Genomic DNA, 20,140 nt, shown 5'->3' on the forward strand with positions numbered 1-20,140 from the left:
CAGCAAATAAAACAACCTGAAAAAGTATTAGCATGGCTTACTTTTGTAAAGAAAAGCAAAAATCTGTATCTCTGACCTAAACCAACATTTTTTGAAGAAGTATTAAAAGGAAAAACGTATTTCAAAAATAATTACAATTAGTTTCTTGTCCTTCCTAATTATTATTTGTATCATAACATACAGGACTGACTTTGCAAAAAGTAATTTCTTTCTTTTTTCAAGGCCTTGTATGATGAAAGCCATGTCAATAGCACTTCTCATTGATCTGTAAGCCTCAACTGTAGCAGTGACAGACATGACTGCTCATGGACATGTAACCTACACAATAAGTAATTTGGTACACATCTTTTCTAGTGCTTAAGCCCTTCCCATTTCATTAAAATATTATTATATTTTCCAACCTACATATGAAAGCTCGCATACCTGCATTTTCAGGTTGGACAGATCAAGACATAGCTTTCTAATGGATCGCAATATTTAATTACATTAATTAATAAATTATGGGGGAAAACCACTATTAAGCGGTACTTCCAGTTTCCTGAAAATACAGAAATTCTTTATCAAAATATAAGTGCATCATAAACAAATAAATTCAGAGCGCTCAGTAATTACATTTTTCCGGCACAATGCCAATTTTGCTCAAAGCTCCTCAGAACATGATCCTTCTTGGACTTCGAAACCTTGAAGAGGAAACATGAAATGTGTTGACATTCTACTATGTTTATGCAAGAGAGACAGCCCTGCTTTGAACTATGTCTCTTTTCATATGACCTAAATGTTCATGCAGTTTAAGATACCACAACAGTATTGGCTTGAATCAATCACAGTTCTGCAAAAAAAAAAAAAAAAAAAAAGTATTTGAATTACATGTTGACACAAATACATAACAAATAGGATATTCTAGTCCTGGGATGGACCTTGCTTGCTAGTCTTGGCAGCAGACACAAAAGTGTAGCTGGTTAAATTCTGAGTCTTGGACATTCAGCATTTTTTTTTTTTTAATTCAGGTCAGCAGAGATCAAAGGTGACAATGACTGCTAGGAGGTGAGAAAGCAAAGATGCAAGGTGCATCCAACTGTAGCACCACCCTCAAAGCATTCAGTTCTTTTCTCCCCTTCATTCCATTTGGCATATTTGCTATTTGCATCTACTGCAATAAAAGCAAACATTGTTCTTTCAGTTTTGTCCTTCGCTGTGCAGAAGTATCACTGATACAGTACACTGAAAAATCAATAGTGCATACAAAACAGATGTGGATTTCATTTGTGAGCTACACAGAAGTGATAGATTTCAGAGGAAAATATTTATATTTTATGCTATGCTGATGTTGTGGCTTAATTTGAGGACTTGACTATTTTTACTTTTTGTTTTTTAAAAACCAGACCATTAAATACAAGATCAATACACATATACAGATATCTATTGTATATGTAAATGATACAGATATGTATATACAGACATGTATATTCATAGGGAATGTTATGGTAACAAAATACTGTAACTGTTTACCAGTCCATGTTACTGTCAGCACAGGTGTTGACTCACACAAAACAGAAACTCTACACAGCTTCTGATTTTGAAGAAAATGGAGAACTGATGTATATAAAAAAAAGTAGGCATAAAATTCTTTGCTAGAAAGCATAAGAAGTTGCATTTGAAACAAGATGATGGAAGAATAGTGTCTTACAATGGTATTTATACCAGCCAAGCATCCGCTATTTTTTCTGCCATTGCTACTTTTAAAACAAAACAAAACTAAACAAGAATCAAAACAAATCAACCCACAAACCCTTTCTAGATTATTTCAAGCTGACAGGTTTGAATATATTACGTTAACTCCGCATCAGTTTTCATGTAACATCCTTTACCTTGGTCCAGTTGAAAATTACACAAGTCATAAATTAGCTTTAAACAAGTTTTGAATCAGCCTGGAACTAGTTTTCAAATTAAAGAGCCGTCAGTATATTATATGGTACTGTCATTTTATTACCCCAATCAATTCTGTGTGGCCTGAGGTAGAAAGAAAATGGATGCTGTCTTCATTTGCAAAGGGTTTATCTCTCACACCAGGCTCTGAAAACATGACTGCAGTAATGAATCGGAAGCCAAAGTTCCTAACAAAGACTTCTAACAGCAGCAAAGTAGAAATATTTGTCCCCCTTTAGACTTACAAAAGGGAGGGAAAAAAAGCCCTTTCTGAAACATGAAGCCAGCTTCTTAAGGTTGAAGGACTAGGGGAAGAAATTAGCACATTTTTATTGAAGTGCTAAAGTACTCGTAGCCTCAGAGAGCATCTCTGTTACTGCTGCACAGGAAAAGCCTTCCTGGGTCCGAGGGAAGGTCCCCTCTAGCCCCGAGCCCAGAACACCCGGCCAGCAGCTCACCGACCGCTCCTCCCCGTCCTTATTCTCTCTTACACCCCAGGGGCGTACTTTGAAGGATTCACAACATCTGAGCCAGAATTTGGTAAAATCTAGTGAAGACAAGATATCTGTAGTTCACCACAGTTCACAGGTGGCCAAAGTAAATCCCCAGGAGAAATGTAGAGTTTATCTCAATCTACTTACATGTGAGATCATTCACTTTGCCATTCTTAGCATTCTACCCCGTGTTAGTTAGTGAGGCAAGAACAGGAGCTTTAAACTTTTAAGTCACGCTCCACAGCTGTAAAATTTCCCTTCCTCTTTCTGTTCTGCCTTTGTCACTCTCCTCATGCTTATTTTATTTAACATCTGACAATCTCCTCTCTTCCTCTGCCCTCTCCAAAGATCGGAAATTACCAATGCAACCTTTAACGTACATGTGCTAACCTCCTACGCTGCCAGTCACAGAGGCAACGCCGTTGTTATGTCCTTGGCTATTTTTTTCTCTCTTGAGAAGGGGACAATGACTTCTATGCTTATACGCTGTTAACACAACAGGGTCTCATTCTCAGCTGACTCTGAAACTACCTCGGTTCAGGTAATAAACCTTAACCTAGCTCTAAGACCTCTGCCTTCTTTTAAAGACAGAAACAAAAGAAAAACCTTTTATAATTCTCTGTTTTCCAAATATAGAAACTTAATTACATTCTTTAGCCTCACACTATTTTTTTTTCTTCAAACACACTGTGCAATACGAAGGAACTAATAAAGTTACAAGAAGTTTCCAATAAATACCCATCTGTTTCAATTTATTATCCCTCTATCTTTGAATAAACTACAGCACTGACAAAATAACCTTGCATCTTTGAAATCTACCTACATTTCCAAGTGTCAAACAGTGAATTCCCACTTTTACAGTTGTTATAAAATAAGGATGCTACTATTGCTAATATTTTACTAGAAGTGTTTGAACAAAGTATGAAAGGAAATAGGGTCATGTGTTTTCTCTGGATGCCTTCTTCAAAAGGGAAAAAAAAATTTACATATATTTAAAGCTAGATAGAGCACTCCTATAAGAATGTTTTTCATATTTATTCTTCCAACTTTATCACATGCAAATAGAAACAGCAAACAGGAGAACATTCTACCATTTGAAGGTGTTATCATTCACTGACCTCTGGAACCTGAATTAGTCTCCCCTTTCTAACTCACACATTTTCTACATTTCCATTACTCAGTGTACTAATCCTACCTCTCTTTGGACTGAATGCTCCACCTTTCAAATCAATCTCTCCTAGATTATTGTATTTCCCTTTTACTTTCTCATCATTCATTACTTCCCAACATTGAAAAGCTGTTCTTTTAGCTACCCTTTCAATAGCTTTTTCTGACCCCAGAATTCTCTGAAATGTATTCAAAATCAACTCTCAAAACACTGAAATTAATAAAACATTAGAATACAAAAACTGCTATTAAACTGCAAAATATAGTTTCACCACACTAATCTCATCTCATATAATGCAAAGGAACACAACCTTTGTGTTACTGTCATGGATTAAAGCCATTGATCACAGGTACAGTATGGCTCAAAGTACTGGCAAAAATTTCTGTACAAGCATGAACATCACCAGCAGAAATTTTTAGAATTTCTTCAATAAAGGGAAAAAGCCAGTATCTATCCTTTTTGTGCTAAATCTCCTGTATGTTGCATAATTTGGTAATTATCTGGTGCACCAGAGCAGCAGATTTTATATGAATATCCTTTTGCAGGATATTAATATACTGGCAAGACTGCTGTAGTATGCCATTATCACTGGATATAAGAGCATCCCAATACTTTTTCATTTTTTTGTCCACACCACTTTCTTCCTATATATTGTTCTGCTATTTTTTCTTACTATGAATTAGGTTACAGGCATATACTATAGCCTAGAAAGTTACTTCTATCCTAATTTTATATTTTATGGAGTTTTAAAAGTTATTTTATGGAGTTCTAAAATCTCTTTAAGACAATACACACAGAATTTATTACTGCTGGATCAGGATATTTCATCTTCCCTGTGCCCATTTTGTACAGCTCTGATCTCTCTGATCCTTCCTCCCCCCCAGCCCTATCTAAAAAAACCCCAAAAACCAAACCAGACAAACCAGAAGTAGCAAAACAAATTCTCAAACACATCACAAGCATCTATGGCCACAGTAAGTGTGGCGCTTACTGTGCAGCTGTATGTATGTTGCCTATAACTGCAATTGTTGACTTCAACACATTTACAGAATGATACGGGCACCTTACACCTAACATTTAAAACAAGATTTTCTACATAACAGATGTACAAAGCCACCTGCTATTACGTGTGGAAGGCAGTGCTGCAGCTACAATTGCTGTTAGTAAGGCTACATTTGGGTTTGCAGTTGTATGTTTCCTTAAGCCATGTCTTTTTCCTTCAGAAATGATCCAGGGCAGACCACAGCAATCCATTCATATAGTCTCTCTAAAAGATAGTTTTAGTCCATCTGTATTTCTTTTCAAATCATATTTAAATTGCCCCAACCTTTCCATGCTCTTGGATTGCTGAGGCAGTGACAACTTGGGAGTAAGGTACAGCGGTAAATTTACTTCCACCTCTCCGAGTCAAGCTGCACATTTGCACAATTTATGGGCAAAGTAGTTTGCTTTACTACACTTCAGCAGCTTGAGAGAAAGCATACACAAAATTCGCTCACAATACTTGTCTAATACTTAACTTGAACTAGAAGATTGAGTACTTGAGAAGATCTCTGCTCCAAAAAGCAGCTGCTTTATTCTAACAAAAATAGAATGTAGCTCAGAAAAGGCTTTCTTTCAAGCACACAATCTTCAGATATTATGCATCAGCATGCAGAGTGTGTCTGTCAGATGTTGGAACAAAGCTTTAAATTGTATCATCTAACTTAATTCTCAAGACAGGGTCAGCACATTCATAGGGTTGTTTTTTTTTTTTTTTCCACTTTGAGAAGTCCTTTAAGTAATATTTATTTAGCTCCTTACATCTTCATCAGCACTGATTCTTGCTTTTCAACTCCTTGAAGTCCAGATTTTCCCAACATAATGCAAAACAGAGTGATATTAAAATGTGTGATCAACAAAAGCATCACAAAATTGTCAAAGGCTACTTATTAAATCAAGACTGGTTTTCATCTCTCCCCACTTCCAGATTTTTTTCCCAGTAACAAGATAAAATAAAGAAAGGGATTGCACAGTACATCATTTTTTGCAGTATAAGTATTACGCAAGTTTTATAGCTCCCTAAACTTTCCTTATACGGCACCCACTTATCTGCCTGTGCTTCAGAGATTTTCTATCAACACTCTGCCCTGCTCTGGGGAAAGCTCTCTGTGTGCCCTCCACATCCTTCTTTCCACTTTGCCATGGCCCTATTGCTTGATTCACCCCATTCTCCCCTATAAGGGTTTCTGTGTATTTCTCCAAGTGGAATTTTCTCATTCTTATGAATGTGTGTGTGCTCACATTTCCCCTTCTATGCCAAGGGGCTTCTTGCAGTCCCATTATTTTTCCCATCCTGCTTTTATCTCTCTCCCTCTCTTCCTCTCCCTCTCTCTCCTCTTAAAAAGCACCATCATTTATTTTCAACTGATAAAGCAGAAAAACAAAACATTAATTCAAGACTACAAAAATATTTTTAAAGAATGAATCTATCTATAGAAAAGCTTTCTATAAAAATGTTTCTCATATCCTCCTTTTCAGATTGCTCTAATATCTGAATGTGCCAAATTAAAAAATCTCTTGGACATCCTTTAAGAAGCTTCAAACAAATGTTAGGAACACTATTTTGTGGGTGCCCCTGACTTACTCACTCACGCTAGTCACTACAGTAATTAAAGAAAATTTCCATATCACTTTATACTACTAAATAGATACATACTCTTATTAATATAAAAACCCACAAGGATATTTTATTCTGTCAAACTGAGCTACATTGACAACAGGCTGTTTATTAAAAAGGGAATGAACAGCCCAGTTGACACAGTTTAAGATGTGACATTAATCAGCCATCTTTTGCTGAGCCCACAGGAACTGAAAGGTCACAACTTGTGCCGCTGTTTTAAAGCATCCTCAGAAAGTTCCTCATTCTTCCCTAATTAAGAACACTGAAAATGATACATGGAATGATGAGGCTAAATTCACTCGAAATGTCAACTTTACTGCCTTGTTTTAGGAGGCATGAATACTTTCCCTATGTTTTTTTTTTAAAAGATTACATTTAACAGACAAAATTCCTTTTTATGTTTCTCATCTGTACTAGAAAACACACACCAAGTCCCTTACTCTTAAATATAGTTGCTTAATAACATTGTAGACCAGACTCTTTCAGTTAAAAGCATATGCATACAGTGCTTATACAAACACACAAATGATAAAATTTAATACCCTAGCAGTATATATCTGTGTGTTAATTTTCAGGCTTTCGACCTTGAGACTACTGATATGTGAATTCCACAAATTCTCTTGTCAAAATAGGAATGAAATAACATTTGTAGTCAATGAAACTAAAACAGAAATATACCTTTGATACAGCAAACGTAAGAGTGGTTTTAATAGTCACTTCATACCAGTAACTGTTGTGGTGTGACAGGAACTAAGAGGTGCGACAGCTCTGTAGAGCAAAGCCGGTGGTAGTGAGGATCAGCCAGACGTGCTATAGGTGTTTCAAAGGTACGACTAGTTCGGTCACAGAGACGGCATGCCCATTAGCAGTCAGAATACATCCTCAGCTTTAGTGTCCCTTGACAGGAATCTGGTTCGCACACTCTTGAGACCACTCCATAATGTGAGCCAAAGCGTAGCAACTGGTGGCAACTGGGTGATTCCTTTCAAAAACGCATTCCCGATCTTAATCAAAATGCTAAGATAAATACACACTAAGATACCTCAGATTAAGGTCCATGAAAATGAGCATACCGGAATGTAGAACCATTTAAGCTAATCAACAGAAAATGTTCAAAATAGCAGGGTATTTTAAATACCAGCTTTATTCAGAATTCAGCAGTGTTACCCTGGATTATCAACAGTTCCCTTCCTCCTCCGGAGATTCACTACACTGAAAGCTCTCTGGGGTCTAAAAACTCCCCCTCCCTCTTTTTCTTTTTTCCCCCCAAATTAAAAAAAGAAAAAAAGAGAGACAGACACACTTAATACCTTACTTTTAGATGATGGTTTGATTGCTGCCCTAAATTAATTGGTGAACACATTCAACCATGGATCCTGGTTCACTTTCCTCTTCCTCTTCTTAAGAGGGTTCAAAATCATATTTCCCAAGGGATTGCTTAAGCCATCTTACTATTTAGCTGAAGCAGGTCGCTTTCAATGGAAGAATGAGTCAGTGGGTAAAATGATTCATTTTAAGTTAACCAGGTGTCGTGGTTTAACGCCAGTCGGCAACTAAGCACCATACGGCTGCTCGCTCACCCTCCCCCCCACCTCCGGTGGGACGGGGAGAGAATCAGAAAAAAAAGTAAAACCCGCAGGTTGAGATAAATACGGTTTAATAGGACAGCAGAGGAAGAGAAAATCATCTTCATCATCATAAAAGAATGTACAAAACAAGTGATGCACAATGCAATTGCTCACCACCCACCGACTGATGCCCAGCCCGTCCCCAAGCAGCGATCGCTGCCCCCTGGCCAACTCTCCCAGTTTCTATACTGAGCATGACACCATATGGTATGGAATAGCCCTTTGGCCAGTTTGGATCAACTGTCCTGGCTGTGCCCCCTCCCAGCTTCTTGTGCCCCTGGCAGAGCATGGGAAGCTGAAAAGTCCTTGATTTAGTATAAGCACTACTTAGCCACAACTAGAACATCAGTGTGTTATCAACATTATTCTCACACTAAATCCAAAACATAGCACTATACCAGCTACTAGGAAGAAAATTAACTCTATCCCAGTTGAAACCAGGACACCAGGGTACCTGAGAAAGGGTACAAATTGTCTTCTGCATATTTTACTATTTTATATCAAGGAGCTTTTCAGTCTCTGTCTATGCTGTACCCAGAAAGCACATATACAACAATAGGTCTATAGGTCATTCCAGTGAGAGAATTAATAACAGATTAATAAATCACAGCTCCCAAATCTCAAACTTTTTGTATTTTCTCATAATTACCTTTTAAATGTAAGATTCTTGAGGCTATCCTTACATTAATACAGACATCTTATAATAACTTTCAAAAAGTTCCTTACCACCAGCAAGTAAAAAAAAAAGTATTTAGAATATCATTTCGCTCTGAAGTTCCTTTGCCTTCTGCAATACTTTTAACCTAAACAAGCAGTGGAGATACTATGCACTAGAAGAAAATGGTAGGACAGCTGCCAAATATTCATTTAATACACAATATACTTGCAAATATTAGTACCTGATATGTATCCTTATTTACTGCACAGGACTGGTTACACATTTAATATTCATTATGTCAATGACTGTATCAATCTGCTGACACCCTTCTATTTCCAAAAATAAGTATGTGATGTGATTAACCCACTCTAAGTGCACTCGCGTGTACCTTCCATAAATACTGAGTTATCTTGCTATTTCCTTTTTGACACTTATTTTCTTTGGCTATTTATACCACATCTGAAAGGATACCATCTGCCCTTAGTCTTCATGAGATTAGTAGCTAGAAGAAATCTTGATATCTACAGATTCCAAAGTTTTCCACATATGAAATCTTCTGGTACTATTTGACGCAGCTGAAATACACTTAAGGCTTTTCAAACATGCCCAAAGGTGTTTCAAACCACTGAACCAGATAATAATTTTCAACCGTTACCAAATACACATTTACTAAAAAATCTAAGATAAACTTAATTGCTACCAGAATTTAACAATGCACTATACATTTTAAAGGTTTTGTGAAAATCTTTTCAAAAGCCATCTTAAAATTCCACGTAATATTTGTGCTTTTTCTTGGTAGAGCTGATTGTCATGCTCTTACAGTTATATTCCCACACAAGCTATTTGCTGAGCCAACTTTAACAAGAGGGAACTTTTCTGCTACAGAATGCTAAAATCTAAGCAATGAGACACTCCTTTGCACAGAAAGTGGCTGACACAGCACAAATCAGCAATGCCCAGCTGTCTTCTGCAAAATGTGATTAAATGTGGCTGGCACTAAGAGAATCTCTATTTGAGAATGGCGACTAAACCTCACTACCACTATCTAACACGACGACGAAAAGCAAATCTTGACTCTGCTAAAATTCATTACTTGCTTAGCACTTCATAAAATGGCACTTTTGGTTTCTTCCCCCCTCTCCTTTCTCTGTCCTGGTTCAATATGATTAGATTTTGCCCAGGCAGTATTAGTAATTTATACTGATGAGTGACACATTACTGAAAGTGACATATACGGCTGCATTTCTTTGAAAGACTTCAAAATAAAATCAACCTTGAGAGTGAAAATGAGCAGGTAATTAGGCAACTATGATAATGTGTTCAGGTCTTATCCAGAGACTAACAATTAAAGATCTAATTCTTCTTCTGTCATATAGAATATGATTACAGGTGATGTGCTAAGATAATTTGCAGGGTAATAAAGTTGGACTAGTGAGGAATTAAGATATATAATTCTTCTTTAATTACATACCTTCTAGTTCTATATAAAACATAAGGCAATAAATATATTTCTAGGTAAAGAAATTTATCTCAAGAATTTGGTAACAACAGAACACTACTATGCAAAATTAGGGTGGAATGGGATGCAACCAGACTCAAGATATACCTTTGCACCTCTCAGGATTCCCATTGTTTATGTCATTGCAAATCACACACCTTTTGCTATTTCCTGTTGAGTCTTCATTTCTTCATGACTATCCAAATTAGAAAAGATTATGCGCAATGGATATATTTTTTAATACTGCCCTCTGGGCAGCTTATGTCATCTAAACCAAGAATTTAATCAAGGCTCAAAAGGTTAAAAAATTAAAAAGTCAGTTACAAGCTTTTCATTGACACTTTTTTCAGACGCTTTCAAAATCAACATGTGTTCTACTAATTAAGTAAATAACAATCAAAATCTCCTATAGGGTTGTTAATAGAAAGTAGTAATGGTCAATTACAATTTATTGGTAAATTTGTTTATGACTCCACTGTCAGCATGAAGCCCCTAATTATCAATACTCAAAAGGCTCATTATTTTAGGAACTCTAGAAGTAGGAAGACAACTGGATTGATGAAGTAGATCTGCATGTGTATCAGTGGTGTAAGCTACGATGCTTTGGCAGCTACAATTTGGTTACTTTCACATGTGTGCATCTTCCTTTTGCGACTTCACTTAAAAAGGAATGTAAAACGGAGAAAACGTGGGTTAAAACTACTATCTACATGTCTTTTACATTTCAACATAGTATCTTCAATATGTAAAATTCACTGTCACAATGCTGCTCAATATTGTAAATATCTAGGAATTGATTTTCAAAAGCAAGAAAGAAAAAGCCTCCAGTTCTTTAAGGAGCAAATATTCCCCTTGTCCTTCCTAGACACTAGTCCTCTATCAGCCTTCTCACACCCTTTGAGCGTACCCATAGCTGCATACCAAAGAGGAGGTATAAAATCTTCCTGTTGCGGGGTGCGGCTCAGGGCTGAAAAACCGCTCTCGTTTTTTATTCTCTCGTGCTGCGTTAGCATAAAACCAGGTTTAGTGGCTTTACTTCAAACACGATGCTAGCTGCTTTTTGGATTTTTCCCAATTGCAGACAGGTCCCAGCAGACATTACTTGCCACTCATCATGACAGTAGCGGGCAACGTAGGCTGTAAATTCGTTTTGTCATGGCTTAGGAAGTATAAGTTATAATTCAGTAAAAGAGCTATTTCCCAGATAAACCGTAACTGTAAGCAGATTTTGTCAGAAGCATAACCTAAAGAAAGTAAGGAGTAGCAATGGTGTTTCTCACAGCTGCCCACAAAGAGATTTTGTTTCCTTAACCACTACCTTAGAGTAGGTAATAGTTATTCTATCTCAGCTAAACCACATCTAAACTAGAGGCTTAGTCATTTAAATACTAGATTGTGTATATTCAGATTAGATGCATTAAGAATGTATAATCACTACGCTGTGTTTGTGATTTAAATTTTTTTAAGTCTAGTACTTTACTGATCAGGTACCTCTTAAATGTTCCAATGGAAACTAGACATGGGCGTGTATTTTAAGCGAAGTGATAATTAATGACCAAGCTTGTTTTAATTTCAGCCATCCTTGTTTGTTTTTACTTCAGTAACATATTTTTAGTTGCAAAAAGCAACTAAAAAGCAAAGCTGTCAAGACAACTTATGAAAAGCAGGACTACCTCAGTAATAATTTGCTTTGTGAGACACTCACAAAGCCTCTTGAAAAAATAATTTGCTTAATTTTAAAAGTAGTATAAGGTGTGTGTGTACAATGACACCTCTTCAGTAGTATTCGAAACATTTTTTCCTCCTGCTTTTGTCACAAAATATTCGACATTATGGAAGGCATTAAATGATACTACTGCTCTCCCATTAAGAAAAAGAACTTATAACAGTGTGCAAAGTTTCAGCTTTGGAAAAAATTCTGCCTTGTTGAGTTGTTTATGAAAAAGAGTGAATGAAGTTAAGCAGCAAGTGATTTCTTCAGTCTCCTGGATAAGAAAAAATATGGGGAAGAAGAAAATGAATCTTGGAAACCAAACCATTTTTGCACCAAGTACCATTAAAATGAGGCTTTTTTGACAAAAATACTCATTTAAAACTGCTGTGCATAGTTTAAATCTTAATTTTCTAAGAATATACCACTGGGAAAACAGACTCTTATCAGGTTTATTGTAACTGCTGGTTTTTGACAAAGTTTAATGCAAGAAAAAATTATATATTTCACTTTGCACTCCTAATTGGTCCTTCATTTTTTTAAAACATTTAATCAATACTCTTTGATCTATCCCAGTGTTATGCTTCAAAATCAGAAATCTGGTTTTGCATCTGGAACAACAATACCTCACAAAGAGAAAGACCCCTGTATTCCAATTTCTTTAAACTTCTGGCTGGTAGTAGACATACTATCATCTGTGTAAGCAGTCAAAAAGAGACTTGCTCAGACAAGGTTATGGGGAAGACAATACTGTACTGTATTGCCCATTTTTTACTATACTTTTTTGATACAGTTAAGCTGCACCTAAGAAGGAGTACAAGCACTAGTGATGATGAGGATCTGGCAGTCAGTAAGTAACATGGGGTATTGGAACTGGCAGAATTGATTTTGATGTGGAGAAGAATTAAAATATTTAAAATAGCATCCGTTCCAGAAATATTTTACAGTGCTTAACCTTTTCTTTCATTAAAACCTAAGCTTCCCACTTACACTATGGGAATGTTCTTCTGCCAACTAAGTGTATCTGATTATTTGGATTAATTTGGGGATTTAATACCAACTAACTTTATGCTGAGCTTATCCGCTATTCATAAATCAAGTCGCATCTTAAGTTAATTTCAAGGCTGATTATTTTTGGAACATTTTATGGTATAAATTATTCATTACATAGATCTATTATACCTGTTTGCCAGAAAATAACAGAGGCTGTGCCAACTCATTTTTTTAAATATGATACCTGGGGAGCAAATATTAAAACACAGTTGGGCAATACTTCAGCCAACTCATAAGAATTACTGTACACTGCAATTTCACCCTTTTTTTTTTTAATTATCTTGTTAGTGAAATTCATTTCTGTGCCAAGGTTTGGCGTTACTGAAGTTCTTAAAACAGGTCATAAGTAGTGTGAGGACTTGTGTTAAATCTTCACACAACCTTACAGATTTGGATAATTTTCTCTTGTTCAATTACAAGGAAAACATTCCAGTGCCAATGTTTGACTGCTCCTCACAAACATAGAAAGACAACAATGATTTCAAAATAACCACATATTTTCCAGTTGCGATATAAAAAACATCTTTTCTTCCATGTCACACAACAAACCGAAGTCCTAATCTGATTTACGTAGCATAATTCAACTCTCCTCAACCAACTTTAAAATATATGAATACACACAAAAACGTTTAACTCTATCATTCTTGATGACCATATAATAAAATAGATCATAATATCCACACCTAGTAAAAGTGAAGACAGGTTCCACCTTTACAAATGCAGTCAGTGAATTACACTCACTATGCAATTTGTTATTCTGTAAACCACTCTGAAATACTCTTTCTGGCTGAAAAATGTTGCATAAAAATGGAACTCTTTCCCATTATCTTATGTTCTGCTTGTATCAGCAAGCAGATTTATTAGCAGTATTCTTTTATCATTTTTCAGCTGCAATGCCGTTTGCCATACTGGCAGTACATTTGCTTGTATGTTGTGTCCTCAAAAGAAGGTGCTCTGATGCAACAGTCTCGCTGGTGTAAGCTGACTAAATTAGGGTCACAGTTTCTTTACAATCATTACAGTCACCCTTCGTCAGAATATGCAACCAAAACAAGTTTAAATTAATACAAAAGACCTTTACGGATAAGGAGATTTTTGGTTTATTTTTGGAAAGATGTATTTTAAACGTAACTACTTAAAATCACATTGTATTGAATGATACCTACAAAAGCACTATAAAACATATTAAGACATGATTAAGCATGCATATATACTACCACTGTGTGCCAACCTCATATATTACATTCAAACAGGGTTTTCTTGTACATATAAAATATTAAAGATATTGGCTATATTGAAAATGTGTTGTTCCGAACGTTCAGTAAATGCCCAGATAAAGGCTGTCCGTGCAACGCTGATTCAATCATCTTCTGTGTGTACTCAAGCAAGGAGAATCCCACCTAAACTATAACCCTTGCTAATCTAAACTAACTGTCTCGGCTCCCTCCTATAGTCAGTGGACAGGAAAAGGCAGCTCCAGAGAACAATTCATCCAAATCTAAGGAAAATGTCCAAAATAAGGGAGCAGTATTGACATTTTGCAAAACAGAAGCCAAGACACAGGGAGAATAAGAATTAAAATCTCTATTAAATTATTTACTTAATTTGCAATAGTTCAGACCACATCATTATGGAGACTTAGTACTTTCAAAACACAGCTTACATTATCACCCACTGCAGCTCTTAAAATTCAGCATTTTTGCACGTTGGGCCAAGGGATCCAAGCTAGGCAACAGTAAACAAGGAGAAAAAATTACTAAACATTTGAAAATTTTAAGTTGTCTAGCATTCACAGGAGCTCTGGGGTGAGACAAAGGTAAAATTCAATTTTCTGGTCACAACTCAACTACTTCAAACATAAGGTCAAGATTCCTTTTTTTTTTCCTGTTCCTGAAATCATCGCTTCAGTTTTAATGCCTTGCAAAAGCTAAAGACAGTATCTTCTCCTAATACTCAACCCAAATTAATCCCTTTTAGTGATCCCCGACAGCTAAATCAGAGAAGGCAGGGGTCCTATAGAAAAAAAAAAAAAAAAAAAGTCACAGCATGAAGTGATTAAAGGCCGCAAATTCACGCATAGCCACAAAAGGACTTAAAGCGCTTCATGCCACCTTAATTTTGATATTTCCTAAATTTTGAGAGCTTGACATCAGGATTTTTTTGTTTCATTGTTTAGTTTTTAATACAATTCTGTGAAACTACGCATGTGTGAGGAAATGCTTCTTGAGTTTGAAAAAAAGGCATAATGAAGAAAATTAAATTAGATAAACCATAATGAGATTGTCACCTGCACAACTCATGAGTAGATAAGGAACAACTACACTCCTCATAGGCCTTCTTAACCACCCACTGTATTTTTTACTAGAATAAAATTCCATGGACTACAGGAATTAAATTGAATTGCTCACTTTTTTTCTTTTTATCTGACCAAATAAAGAGGTTTGAAATAAATCGTACATTTTAAAAATTATTTTTAATTTAAAATATTATTTCAAACATTATATTCAATATTTTAATATTACAGTGTCCGATTACATTTGCTTATTCACTATGTGAAAGCAAGATATACCCAAAGAAATGCTTCTACTTGGCTAATAAGTAAAATCATCCATGGTTGCTTTCTAACATAAAAAGTGTACAAAAATATATTATTTGCCAGGGTTGGTGTGTCATGTATTTGTAGTTCCAGAAAAATATTTCCTGAGGGGTTTAGATGAGAATTCTATGCATATATACTGACAATTTATTTCCACTGAAAAAATGCAATAGAGTAAAAAGATGAAATAAAAGCAAAGTAAACAGAGGTCTAGAGGCAAGGCAGCTGATCTTGCAGCATTCAAATAATGACCTGACATGTACACTCTGCAGCATTTTGCAAAACAGATTGTACGCAAAGATGAGCAGATAGAAACCTAACTAGCACGGTCATTGCAACCACCATGATTATATGTTGAAACTCTTTGCTGCCTTGGTCCTTTGCAAAATTTTTAAATTGGAGGAGATACTTTACACAGTGCTTTTTAAATGGAAGGCAACAGAAAGGAATCCACATCTAATAATAAGGAGACCTCCTAATGAGACCCTTATTGCACATAATGAACAAATGGACAAGCCACATTTACTCCTACTGAATATTACCACATCATAATATTGAATAATTTGGTTTATATTTTATTTATTTCATTTTTATTAAATTCATCTAAAATAAGGTTCTATATTCCTTTCTAATATCACTATTTGAAACTATCAGCAAATTTATGATTTAGAGTGCTGTTTGGCAATCCTGAAAGCGCACCATAATCCTTTCGCAGGGTAGATGGATAATGTTATAGAAATGGAGAGCTTATAGGTTTAAATCAGCTTTCATGTGATGTAACAAAATCTACAATGTTTTTGAGATGAGAGAGCTTGTCAGACCTTAGTAGTGAGCATCACCCATCCCATAAAAGTGACAGCAAGTATTACCAGCAGAGAAGCTGTTGCCCTCATGCCCTACAGCAAAGTCACTGTCTGTCTATTATTTGACAGGCAGGGTAATATGGGCATATGTTATGCTGGTGGAAAAACTGACACAATTGCTGGAGAGTCCTGTGACTAGTATGAGCAAAATGGAAGTAGCATGTCCAACACTTCTGACAGATAACAATTTAAAGCATATGTTTATTACCGCCAGATTACATCCTTTGTACTGCTGACACCCACAAGTGTTTAGCAAAATCTGAAAATAAAATCATATTCTTCATTGTCAGCAGAATGCAACTTTTCCTGAACATCTAAAACTGAAATTCATAATTAGAAATAAAAACTAACTGAACCATTAGATGCTATGCACTATAATCTCTCTTGTCACTGAAATAGTGTAATTTACCTACCAATTGTTTTCAAGGCCCAATACTGCTATAGAAAATATTGGAGAATTTTAAAATGTATAGTATAACAGTGATTTAAATTGGATCAAAACAGATGAACAGGAATGAAGGAATGAAAACTAAACAACAGTCTCCTTGGCCAAAGCTGGAAATTCAATCCCATTTTGCTGCTATAATCCGTACAAGAAACTTCATTGTGACACACCAAAAATTGGATTTAGTGAGTGACTGAGATTGAGATTGCTGGTGGCTCAGGCTTGCAATTCATCCACAGGTCAGGCAGAGTGCAGCAAACAACGCGACTTTACGGTTTTCCTCTTCCGAGCTCTGAGCACACATTTGAGAGACTACCCCCTCTAGTGAGGGGCAGAAAAAGCCTTTATCGTATCAGCTCCTTCTGGCTGTGAAAAGCTGTGCAAAATCGCAGATATATAATACACAATCCTAAAGCCATACAGAATATTGAATTTGAAAATGATTAAGTACATAAACAAAGCCCTAATCCTTTAAATAATATGTTCACATTAAGGAAGGTCTGTAAGGAGCTTAACGCAACACCATGTCGTTTGAACTTGTTATGCAGTACAGAATAAAATTTAAAAAAGCTACATAAAATAAAATTTTAAAACATAAACAGCAATATAGCTTTTTCAGAGAAATTTCTCTGCACAGCTCTGTGGAAAAGCTATGGGAAACTGACTAAGCAAAACCACAAGGAGTCCCCATAAGACAATTTTTCAGTATCTTTCATATTCATTACATTTTCACTCGTATACAATTCAAATTGCCTGTGCTTGAAAGTGCAAAAGACTTTATTTAAATTTACTCATTAAAAATCTCTATGAATGAAGAAGAAAATCAGACACAATAACAAGCATTTTTTTTAATTTGTAAAAATCACTGAGATAACACAATATATATCATCATTCTAATGATCAAATTTGTTTACTCTTCAGAACATTGTATTTTTCAACACGCACCTTAAAACTAACACACGGCCTGTGCTAAGTGAAGTCAATCATATTTAATTGACATAATAATGTATTTTTAAAATTTCATCTGGTACATATTGTGCTAATCTCCTGGAAAACACATTTAGAAATTACAAACCCTGGGTTTTTTGTTTACTCAGAAGAAGCCAAGAAAACAGGAGATGAGAGATTTTAACTAACGTTATCAAGAACCCCTTTTAGTTTAAGCAGGTGACAGAAATTCAATAACAATTTTAAGTCACTCTTGGAACGTCCGTTGCATGTAAGTGGCATTCAAGAAAGATTGCTTGATGTCCGAACTGTAGTGGACAGGTAATTTCCGATGTCTGTCTTCATATCTCCTTACAGAAGAACAATTTGATTAACCCCCCTGGGTGAAACTGAATACCATATTTTTCCAGTTGGAAAGGGACACTAGCAAGCCAAAAAATTATACCTCTCTGAACATTTTGTATCTTCCATTCTTAAAAGTAACATTATGAAAGAGTTTAAGGATCCACGTATGCTAACAGGTAACTTAGGACAACATCTCTGCATAGCTGTGTCCCTGTGTATTCAAATACTGAGTCACTTCCTTACTAGTTAAAAAATTCCACGAAATACAAAGAAAGTAGCAGAATAGCCTGTAAAATTTTAAAGACTATTAGAATGCTCTGTTATTTTAACACTGAGGTATCAGATGCATTTATAAATCTAATTTTGAAAAATCAATGGAAAGTGTCTCTTCAGAAGTTATGATGATGATAGAAAAGAATGCTAGGACTAAAGAAGCTTCTGTGCAGACAAACAGAATCAAAATCTTTATTTTTTGAAAAGTCAGTACTACAGAAGCATACTATTACTGTCAATATTATTAAAGAGAGTTAATCCATGTCAAAAATGTAGTTCTAGCTTTAAAATGTTGTATTTGATCAAGGCATACCAATCAATATAAGGTATTAACAACCTTCATATGATTTTCCAGTGAAAATAACTGGTTTAGTAATTCAAATCACTTTCATTTATTTAGAAAAACACGTATTTTTAATCTCTGTCCTTAGAGGTTTGTATTCTGTACTACTCCTGAAATACTTTCCCTTGTCAATGTTACCGATCCTGATATAGTATCCATGCCTACTCCTTTCTCAAAGAGAACATAATATGAAAAGAAAACATTTAACTGGGATAATAAAATTCTCTTTATTGATTAAGAATATTTCCATTTTGCATACATTCTGTTTTTTACCTGTTTTACAGAGAATCTGAAATCATTGTTTTATGACCTTCTACTGTTTTCCAGAGCAGACCTATGTACAGCTTTAAACAAAAACTTCAGACACTAAGTAAGACTGCTAAAACCAGAATACTTCAACTATTTCACAGGATGAATTAACTTACTTTGGAGGATGTAGAGTCACATTCCTGACAAATCCATCCATAGCCAGTCTGTTTAGGAGACTTTTTCAAGGGAGGGTCTAGACAGCCAAAATGGTAGCAAAGCCTGCATTCATCACACCTGCAACACGGAAAAAAAAAAAAAAAAAATGGTACTTGTATACTATTTTAGATTGAGCTACCCTGCGATTCTCAGCACAAGATTTCCCGATTCATTATCATGACACAGAAAATCCATTTTCTATAAGGGGTATTTTCAAACACAAACACTTCAAGTAGGTTCTGCCTAATTTGGAATATTCTGATGCAAACACTCATACATCACCTTTGTCATCATCTTATATAAATGACGTTATTTAAGAGACTTGCAAATTAAAGAAAAAGTGTATAACCAGCTCAATTTTTTAGATATTTCAATGTCATTCAATGTCATTTATTTTCAGAAATTTGTGGGGTTTTTAGACAGTGACAATATTGATTTTTCATAGTTTTAAGACACCATTTTACACATCTACTTTTTCAAGGCAAACTCTGAAATGTTTTCTCACATATTCAGCAATTCAAGTATAATTTACAGCTATTAATTATATTTTTTACACTAGGACTATGTGGTTGATAAATAAATGCACAAAGTATTTTCTGATTCACTTTGAATTTTCTGGAAAGGGATGTTAATTTAAAAGGATTTCACTGTGATCTTTCACTTGTAAAACTGCCCTATGTATACACAACAATTTTATGTTCTTTTTTAATAAACCTTTCATTAGTGTTTTGTACTATGTATGATCCACATAAAAAGCTTAAAGCATATCGCATAGCTATTGTTCACCCATTCTTAATGTACCAGCATTGAAGAGATGCTACAGTATAACAAGTGCTTCATGAAAGGATTTTTAAATGAGTACAATAATGTGTTCAAAATGAGAAAGAGATTTTAAAAAGCAAATAATAGAGATTTTCATATATCCTACTGAACTTCACTTTATTTGCATAACCTCCTGTATTCTTTTGTATGAAAAAGAAAGCTTTTTTCAAATTTACTTTGCAGTATTCTCTTCATTAAATGCCCTTAAACTCTAAATTAAAGCCAATATAAATGATCCAAAA

The 20,140-nt window shown here is 35.3% G+C and overlaps 1 protein-coding gene across 1 annotated transcript in view; it reads right to left on the bottom strand.

Annotated features, from left to right (window-relative positions):
- Positions 1–20,140, bottom strand: part of PHF14 (PHD finger protein 14) — a 170,195-nt gene that overhangs the window by 37,267 nt on the left and 112,788 nt on the right. The window contains 1 exon segment of the mRNA XM_072854214.1: positions 19,037–19,154. Coding sequence (XP_072710315.1) covers positions 19,037–19,154 — 118 coding nt within the window.

This window comes from Ciconia boyciana, chromosome 2 (assembly GCF_034638445.1).
Source record: "Ciconia boyciana chromosome 2, ASM3463844v1, whole genome shotgun sequence".
Lineage (NCBI taxonomy): Eukaryota > Metazoa > Chordata > Aves > Ciconiiformes > Ciconiidae > Ciconia > Ciconia boyciana.